Source organism: Phyllostomus discolor, chromosome 8 (assembly GCF_004126475.2).
Source record: "Phyllostomus discolor isolate MPI-MPIP mPhyDis1 chromosome 8, mPhyDis1.pri.v3, whole genome shotgun sequence".
Lineage (NCBI taxonomy): Eukaryota > Metazoa > Chordata > Mammalia > Chiroptera > Phyllostomidae > Phyllostomus > Phyllostomus discolor.
In genome coordinates, this window is record NC_040910.2 from 32035627 (window position 1) to 32045980 (window position 10354).

Genomic DNA, 10354 nt, shown 5'->3' on the forward strand with positions numbered 1-10354 from the left:
CAGATGATGAGGGCTATTCTAAGGGATGTGCAGTGGGGATGGAAGGGTGTATGCCAGAGACATTGTGAATATCATGACTTCTTAACAGGGAGGGAGGGAGAGAGGTACAGAGGAAGGGACAGCGCAACATGAATGTCTCTATCCTGAGGACTGGAAAAGCTGATGTTATTAGTCAGAATAGGAACTAGAGAAATAGATTTGGAGGGAAATACAATGAATTTTGATTTGTTTACATTGAATTTGAGGTACCAACAGTACTGTGACTTAGAAATCATATGCACTTGTATAAACGATAAAAACACTTAGAAGACTGGCAATTGAGAAATCCAAAGTCAGATGTATGTTTGGTTGGTTGAAGCCTGCCCATTTTGCTTGCAGTATCATCTTTTTTAAAAATTTTTTTTTATTTTTCAAGTACAGTTGTCATTCAATTTTATATTAGTTTCAGTTCTACAGCGTAGTGGTTAGACATTTATATAACTTACAAGGTGGTTCCCCCCAATAAGTCTAGTACCCACCTTGTACTATACATAGTTATTACAGTTATTACAGTCTTATTGACTGTATTTCCTAGGCTGTACTTTACATCCCCATGACTACTTTGTAATGGAACAGAAATATACCCATACCTGTTTGGGTAATTAATCTATGACAGAGGGGACAAGAATATACAATGGGGTAAAGACAGTCTCTAAAGTAAGTTGTGTTGGGAAAACTGGGCAGATACATGTGAAAAAAAATGAAACTAGATCACTTTCTTACACCATATATAAGAATAAACTTAAAATACATCAAAAACTTAAACATAAGGCTTGAAACCATAAAACTCCTAAAAGAAAACATAGGCAGTAACCCTCTGACATGCTCTTAGTATTTTTTTGGCTATGTGTCCTCAGTCAAGGGAAACAAAAGAAAAAATAAACAAGTGGAACTATATGAAACTAAAAAGTTTTTTCACAGCAAAGGAAACCATCACCAAAACGAAAAGACAGCCTACTGATTTGAATTAACTTCATGTGAAAGCCGAATAATGACTTCTAATCTCAATGACATCAAAAAAGTACACATTTAAAACTTCTTTTCCCTGTGTTTTCCAGAGCCTGCACAGGTTTACTCACATTCCTTCAGGAAAGTGCTTAGACCGTTCCGACGTCCTGCATCAAGTGTTCCTCGCCAGTTGTGACTCCAGTAAAATGACTCAGAAGTGGGAAATGAACAACATCCATAGTATTTAGAAGAATAAAAGAAACCAATAACCTACCTACTGACCCGTAAATTATCACAGGACTGAAAACCGCCTGAAACCTGCTGCAACTATTATTAACTCTGTACAGCTCCAAACCCAGAACCTCCTGATCAGTTCGAAGAACATTGACAAACTGTGATTTTACAATAACATTATCATCTGCAGTTACTGTTTACAAAACTGCTTTTACCTTAAACTTTGTAGATGTTTACATCTTTTTTTGTTTTGTTTTAAGATGATGTTGGTAATTTGTGCATTTAGCTCTGTTTAGAACAGAGTTAAAAGCATTGTTGTCTTCTTTGGGATTACACTCAGGGGTCTGAAAGGCAGTTTGATTTTTTTTTTTAACACACTTGAAAAAAGGTTGGAGTAACCAGACTTTCATATATGACTTGGTGATTATCAACCTGTTTGTCTTTATTTAATTTCACATCGTTTTGAAGCACTGCCACAGGTTATTAGCCAAGGTGGCCTTCCTTCACAGTCATGCTGCTTTTTTGAAAGGTGAATTTCAACACATTTAGTGCCTCTTTCATTTCTCAGTATATATTTCAAGAGCTTTCGATGAAATTTATAAGATGATAATAATGGAATTGTCACCGATATGAGGAATACCTTTACTACTCAGAAATGAATTTATGTACTACCCTTTGTTCTGAAATTGCATGTTGTATGGCTTGGAAAAAATGACAATAGGAAACATCCTGAGACTCGTCCGTAGGGATTGGAGATTGTATGGCATTGAGCCCCTTACTTGCTGGCATTCCCAATGCCCTCTGTTGATACCAGCACCTAAGAGAGCAAGCGGGTGTACCAACCAGAGAAAAACTGTCCGCTGACATTTGGGCTTTAGTTTTCCTCAATACCTGTCATATAGAAAACTATAAATAATTCTCAAGTTTGAAATCTTGAGATGGGAGTAATAAAAGCAACAAACACCACTATAAACAAACACATCAAAGGTTCATTCTGGCTGAGGTTAAGAATTTCCAAGCCCTTGTTAGATTAAGCCTTACAAAGTTCCTGTGCATTATGATAACCTAAGCTGTGCAACCTTTCAAGCCAAGAGTGAATGGATGTTTCATTTATATCTACATCCAAATGAAATTCCCTGCACATTTTTAAAATTAAAAAAAAAACTATTTAAAAATATAATTAACAAATACAAACTCCTGTTAGATTAGATGTTATTTCTGTAGTGTTTCTTAATTTTTTTTAGGAAGCATATTCCTATTAGTATTTTTCCAGTGAAAAGACTTATTTGGGTTTAAACATTTATTAAAAGAGTTTATGAAAACCAAATACTGCAAATGGTCACTTAGGTTTTAATTTCTAAATAAATAGTCTTTTATTACTCAAAATATTAAAATGCTATGTTGATTTGGGGTTAGAAATGACATGAGGTGGGAAATGGCAAGTAAATTAAGCATTTTTGGTCCTGTAATCATGATACTGTTACAATGAAAGGAATTTACAAACTACTGCCAGAGGGATATATTTTTAATTAAAGGGCAGAAAAGAAAAGGAAAAAAAATAACTTACATTTGTTGAAGAAAAGCCTACAAATTTGTTTCTTCAAGCTTAGTCCTTAAATTTGGAGAGTCAGTTAAACACCCTAAACAGTTTTATTTATAATTTTGAATTGTCAATTTGTATTTTGCTACTGATCTATGATCAATCATTTTAACTTTTCATTCACCTCTAGGGATGTTTTAAAAGGAAAACATTTATATGCTTATATAATTGCAAAATAAATCAACTATAAAAAGAAAGTAAGAGAATTGGTACTTTAATTACCTGTGTTGGTAAATAGGCTCCATTTTTCTTGTTGAATAGATTATAACCTTGTTAACTATGCATAGGCCTAAAAAAGGTAGCACATAAAATGTGCATGTAAATTTTAAATGGGTATTTTGTGCAATTCATTAAGATACTCTATGAAAATGATTCTCTATATTGAAATCAGAAACCTTACCAAACAAAAAACCATCAGAAACTGCTGCCATAATGACTATTTTCTACTGTAGGCTGCTTTGGAAATAATTCCCATATCCTTGCTTTGTAAGTTGATAATATCACTATGCATTTCTACACATTTTATAAATTTGATTTGTGGAGATTTTGATACACTGTATGTTTCTGTAGAAATTGTATAAATATTCAAAATTTTATTAGGGATAAATTTGAGAGGTTTATGTATATCTTAATTCTGGGTTGCTTGTTTTTTAGGTGAGAAAAATAAAATACTGTATTTTAATTCATGGGTTTTTTAGTACTTGTGATCATTTCTAAATCTAAACACTGTACATTTGAAATAAGTTGATTTTATTGTTCATAAGATAAACTAACATAATAGCTAAAATATCATAAACCATAGTTAAATGTTGAATATGTGCTTGTGTGTTGGTTAGAATTCTACTTACAGTCCTTGGAATACTCAGAGCTACCTATCTTGTTGCCTATGTATAGCAATTTTTTAAACATTGCTTACTGATTTTAAAAACCTCACCAACATAAATATATCTTTCTTGACAGTGTATTCTACAGTATAATACCTATTGAAAGCAAACATTTCTTTTAAGTCAAAATTTCTTAAAGACCAAGTGAGTAGAAAGAAGGGAAGCCCATCGAAATGAAGTTAAAAATAGGCTATAAGACCCTGTGGCACAAGAAGGCATCTCAAGAAGATATGGCAACTAACATCCAAGTAAGTGACTGCGTTGATTTGGAAAACTTACTCTAAATGCACTAGGCTACTGCTGTGTCTTCCACTTCTTGGCTGCTTTGCCTAAGAAATATGAAAAAGTAACATAGCTCCAGACTGGAGTAAATGAGGGCTCATATATTTCTTAAGATAGTCTCTCACGGCAATCTTGGGATGAATTTTCTTTATAGACAGTATATAATTAGGAAAAAAATCCACTTATAATTCAATGAAAAATATGACAAGTACCTGACCTGAGCCAGATACCTAGTAGGCCAATAGTTTGGGTATGTGAAAAGTAATCCATGTGAAAGCACTTAAAAACTATTGAGCATTATGAAAATGCACGTTACTCACTAGAATCAATCTGTTGTAAGAAAATGGACAAGAGTCATAATGATCTGGTAGAGAGTCTCTGGAATTAGAGATTAAAGGAGGGACAACCTCTAAATTCAATAATTGCTTTGTAATTCTCATTTTTAAAATTTTGAAATGCCCATAATTGAGGTTGGTGGATGTCAGTTTTCTAAGTGAATCAGGCCTGGCACCCACATCTGAACAAAGGTGGGATGAAGGATTCTGTAATTTTTAAAATAGACTGATGTTATAATCTGGTCATCTGAATAGTAGTATTGATATGGTGGACTTATCTGTATTGGAAACCCTATTCCACTAACAAGTTACTTCTCTCACTTTTTTTATAAAAGATTTTATTTTTAGAGAGAAGGGAAGGAGAAAGAGGAGAGAAAGATTAATGTGTGGTTGCCCCGGCACACCCTCTACTGGGGACCTGGCCCGCAACCCAGGAATGTGCCCTGACTGGGAATTGAACTAGCAACTCTGGTTTGCAGGCCAACCCTCAGTCCACTGAGACACACCAGTCAGGGCTACTTGTCTGACTTTGGATAAGTTATTTAACCTCTATGCCTGTTTTCCCTTTTGTAAAATGGGGGTAATAATAGTGTTTATTTCATAGGCTTGTTACTAGGATTAAGTTAACCTACATAAAATGCTTAGAATGGTTCTTGCATATAGTCAGGATAATGTTAGCTATCATCTGCCAATAATCAGATTTAAGACAGGTACACTGCACACTTCTATAAAGGCTATATGTATGTGTACCTGTGCTTCATATGTGAGATATTACCTCCACTTTACAAGTGAAGAAATGATGTTCAGAAGTTAAACTTCCTCTTCTTAAATTAGGGGTAAGGTGGTTATCCATAAGGGAATAAACTGTTACCTACTTCACCCGATTGTATAGCACATGTAGAAAAAATGTTTGCTATGTTTGCAGTGGAAAAATTTAACCTTTGGCTAGAAGTGCATCTTGAAGAATGTGTTTTTTAAATTATGAAGCTTGTCTTGGGGTTCTGATATGAACAAATAAACTCTAGCTGCACTAATGATTAAATGCACAAAACTTGCAGTAGAAAATAGAGATGAATAGACTTCTGTGTCTGACCATACATAACATAGTGTTGGACTTACCCTCCTGCCCGAAACAGCTGTAGAACTGGACAAAATATATGGGGATAGATATTTTCAGGAGTTGTAAAATAGACAAAGCAGAGTGAGATAGATACTTGAGAAAAAGGAAGCACACAAGGTAGACCCCAGGTTTACCATCTCTGTCAGCAAACATAGTACAGGCAAGTGGAGCTTAAACAGTAGTGATACTGCTGAGGAGGCAGAGGAGACATTTGGGGCTGCTTACACAGCTAGAGTTTACAAGGCAGGTTACTGGAGGGAAATGCACTTGAATACCAGAAGACCTGCACAGGAAGTTTTATAGCACTGCCATTTATAATATCAAAAGCTCCTGGAACAACCTAAATATCCATCAACAGAAGGGATAAACTGTGGTATAATCATATAATGGACTATTATACTGCAATGAATATGAATGAACTAGTTATAAAGTCAGTAGGATACTATTGACAAAGGCAATTCCCAAATGACTGCATTCAGCAAACACTTCAAAATCAAAAGCAGCTAAAATTAAACACAGTCACACATTTATATGTGCTAGAGAGGGTTACATAATTTGTCCAACTTCACAAATTTAGTATTGAAGTCCAAGTCACATACAATTCAAATACTCAATATCCCCCAAACCCTGTGGGAGGGATTTCTATGCACTTTCTATGTAACTGTAGTTTTCCTCTCTACCTTGACTGTCAAGAATTTCAGAATTGAATCTGATGTTATCACAGATTCTATTAATCCATAAATATTGGTATGTACACTTTTTACTATATTGATATGTATACTTTTAACTAATATTTATCGGGTGTTTCCTATTTCTGGTCTTAAGTGTCTTAAATGCATTGCCTTATTTAATCCTCAAAAAAAATTCTCATTTTACATATGAAGGAAGAGGTTACATGGCTTGTCTGATGTTATTAAACCAAAAAGAAACAGCCCAACTCTGACCTGATTCCCAGATAAAAGCTTTCATCACCTTATTCTTCATTTCTATCATAATCCTGTTTTTCCTTTCATATGTTGTATTTTAATTTGTTTAAGCCATCTCTAATGGGAAAATGTGGAGAATCAAATAGCATGTAAATGTGAATTGTTTTATTGTCTTACCAGCTGCCCTAGGACATTGTCCTAGTTGACCACGATGTCTTCCTGAAAAAGGGAGACTGGTCCAATTGATATAAAGAGCATTTCCAGTTCTGAAATGTAGTAATACATATTGCTTAGAAGTTATTTTCAACCCTTTTAATGTGGCACCCTAACTGTGCTCCTGAGCCAGTATTTGAGATATTAACTCCCAGGATGATGCTAAGAGAGAAGTCTGCACTGTAAATCCTGAACAAAGGCTTGGGAATACAATGAAATTCCATTACAACCTCAGAAACAATGTCTGTGTTTATATTTACTACCTGATTAGAAGATAGGGGAGTTTCCAATCAGGGAAAGGATTTCTTAAACAATAAAAACAGTGTTTAGCTGGAAGGTATATACAACTTTTCTCAACAACCCTCTCAAGTAAATATTAATATTATACTCACTTATGCTATTTATATTGGAATAGAAGTGGCAAATTCATTACCCTTGTTCAGAATCTAACCAATAGACATGTTTTCTTTTAGACATTTGAATGGATTGCTAATATTTACAATCAGATACTATATTTTTAAATTCTGCATTTCTAGCTCCACTTGAAAATTTGGAGATTTAGGAATCCTAAACCCACATTTCCATCCAAATAGGACTGTGCTAAATAGTGGCTGTCCCCTCTATCCTGAACATTTGTTTACAAATATTTGTAGAACACCGTTTCTGGCACTAGGTATATAGTACCCTAGTCCCCACCTTATCTGTGGAGGATACATTCCAAGACCCCCAGTGGATGGCTTAAACTATAGTGTTGAGTCCTATATATAGTTTTTTTCCTGTACACGCATACCTATGACAGTTTATATATTAGGCACAGTAAGAGATTAACGATATAACAGTTATAACAGTGTTATGTGAAAGTGGTCTCTCTCTGATGACAGCTAAGTGACTAAGGGGTAGGTAATATGCTGGACAAAGGAATGATTCAGGCATCCAGGTGGGATGGAATGGGGGTGGGGGTGAGTCAAGAGATTTCATTATGCTCCTCAGAATTGAAATGCAATTTGAAACTTATGAATTGTTTATATCTAGAATTTTCCATTTAATGCTTTTGACCACAGGTAATTGAAACTGTAAAAAGTGAAACTACAGGTAAGACAACACAATATATAAAAATAAAAAATAAACTGTTCTCAGAGAGCTTACTTGGTTGTATGTTCCTCACTTTACCTCATCTAATCAGTCTCCAATAGAAATCTCATGAGAACTAGGTCCACAAATGGCTTTCTAAGAAATGTTTCATTTTAAAAGGACTCAATCTTACGCAGTGGCAACATAGCTCCTTTAGTTTTCTTATTTCACAATAAATAAAATCATTGCTGCTTTGTAAAACATTTTCAGTGGTGTATATAATAGAAGGCGAGGTTTCAGATACTGCTTTATTTGTAGTAACGTAAGATAAACTTATGATTTACTTAAAATAAATGTTAAAAGCAAAAATACTTAAAAGGCATACTGTCTGTCATCTATTAAGCAAGTCTGCAAGTGACTGCTTTGATATATGTGGGCCCTTAGGATCATCTAACCCAGCACCTTTTATAGATTATAGCAGAGGTCCCCAACCATTTTGGCACCAGGGGTCCATTTTATGGAAGATTTTTCCTTGGACCCAGGGAGGGGAGGTGGGCAGCGATAAGGTTTTGAGATGATTCAAGCACATTACATTCAACTCACCTCCTACTCTGCACCCCTTTCTTAATGGGCCCAGACCAGTACAGGTCCATGGTCTGGAGGTTGGGGACCCCTGGATTACTAGACCAATAGTGGCTACCGTCTAGAAATAAAGAGCCCCTTCCTCCTTACACTAAAATTCCAGAAGGATCAAATAACTTAATAATTTTTGCAGGAAAGACTATTTTTATCATCTTTGAGTGAGAAAGGCCTCCCAAGGTCACTAAAGAATTTGCCTACATAAAAACAAATCTTTGCATGACAAAAGCATCACAAAGAGAAAATCAAAGATAAAAATATTTCCAATGCATGTCACAAAGGGTCATTGTCCTTAATTCCCCCAGATTACCAACAGGAAGACTGATGAGAGAGAAAAAGCACAGGAAATACAAGTGGCTCTTAAAAATAAGCTAAATTAATAGGAGGAACCACTTTTAACGTGTCAGAATAGCAAAGATTAAGTTTGAGAACTATTATGTTGCTTAGATGAGGAAATTGGCACTCCAAAACATTGCTATGGAGTTTATATGAGTACAACTTCTACTGAGAAAAATTTTGGCAGGCTTCAACAAGTTAACAAAAGCATCAGAGCAGTTTTCTAGCAAATACCAAGTAAAGACTCTGGCTGTCATAATTAGCAAATTTAAAAACGTACAAACTTTAAGTTTTTTGAAATCACAAGAATATTCACAACATTGTCCTTAAAGCAAAAAAACGCAAAAACCTAACTTTAGGAAACGGTGTAAATGTTCAATGGGGTACTAGGCAGACAGCTATTTAAATGAACGTGTAAGAACAATCTCTACAATGATGAGAATAAGAGGTACAACAGTATATCTAGTAAGCTTCCACTTACACAACAATGAAGGATAAATTATTGCATTAGTTGTCCTGTAAGAATCAAGCAGGTAGCTGGGAATCAAGGATATGAACTATGCAATACATAGCCCTTTTACATTTTGTACCATTAAGGTATCACCTATTTTTAAAAAAGTTTTCATAAACATACCCACAAGGACTGGCTGGTCTAGGCTAGAACCTCCTTCTCATCCCTATTTCAGTGCTTTCTAACATAACTGTCATACTACTTAAAGTCACCTAGTCTTAGAAACTTACTGGTCTAATAATCTTTCAGAGGGATCTGAAATTTTGATTTATACTTACAAAATATCAAACATGAAGACATCTCAAATCCTGAGCTTATTCTGGAACAGCTCTTGATTAAAAGAATGAGTTATTCTTAGCTTGGAGACTTATAGTGTATATAAAGAACAGAATAAAAGCCATTACAAACCACCCCCCACCTCAAAAAAAAAAAAAAAAAAAAGTGACAAGGAACCCAATAGGTCTGCCTCATTGATCTAATTTATAGATGTAGAAATCCTGAAGGAAACACTTTTACTGTATTTCAACTTTACAAACTCCTATTTAACATTCTATGTATTGTTTTTAATACTTTAGAACATTCTCATGTAATCATTAAAATGCTGTGAAGTAGTTATTAACTCATTATTACAAATGGGGAGAAACAAGCTCAAAGGTAAAGTTCATGCAGCTAGTATTTGGTAGAGCTGGGAACTGGGATCCAGACCTAGGTATGTCTCTAAAATACCACCACTAATGTTTTAGTGTTAAGTCATATTATACCAGAAAGTATTTTTTTAAATATAGAATTAGTTTTCATTTTACGATCAGCAAAAATATTTTTTTATACTGTTAACCATTAGGAGGATATGTTTAATAGCAGGCAATCATAAAGGTTTGAAGATTTTTCTTGAGTCCATTTGCTCTGGTCATTTTACCTCATTTCCAATGGAAACTCTGGTATGTATTTTCTTTATGAAATAATCCTTACTAAATATTTATTCCAAATATGCCATAAGATATACAACCAAGAGTTCCATGGTTGGATAAGAATTTTGGTTATTTTAAAGCTTCATAGGTAACAAGGACTGTCAGGTTTAACTATGAAACTATCAACAGATAGGTTTCTTCTTTAATTACCTGGCCTATAGGTAGTCAACTTTCACTAAGACTCTGGTTAACTATTCAGAAGTTACCTAAATACAAGCCAATTCTTCCTCAAATGAGCATTTCTCAAA

General features: G+C 34.5%; 1 protein-coding gene and 1 long non-coding RNA gene across 3 annotated transcripts in view; both read left to right on the forward strand.

Moving 5' to 3' along the window:
- GALNT7 (polypeptide N-acetylgalactosaminyltransferase 7) overlaps positions 1-3507 on the forward strand; it is a 119799-nt gene extending 116292 nt beyond the window's left edge. For both annotated transcript variants that reach the window (XM_028519211.1, XM_028519212.2), the window contains exon 12: positions 1098-3507. In XM_028519211.1, coding sequence (XP_028375012.1) covers positions 1098-1235 — 138 coding nt within the window. In that variant the 3' untranslated portion in view covers positions 1236-3507. The remainder of the gene's footprint in view (positions 1-1097) is intronic.
- Positions 3508-9783: 6276 nt separating this feature from the next.
- Positions 9784-10351, forward strand: LOC118501962. The gene is made up of 2 exons (XR_004904621.1): positions 9784-10239; positions 10272-10351. It is a non-coding gene; the product is annotated as an uncharacterized LOC118501962 (long non-coding RNA).
- The last annotated feature ends 3 nt before the right edge of the window (positions 10352-10354 follow it).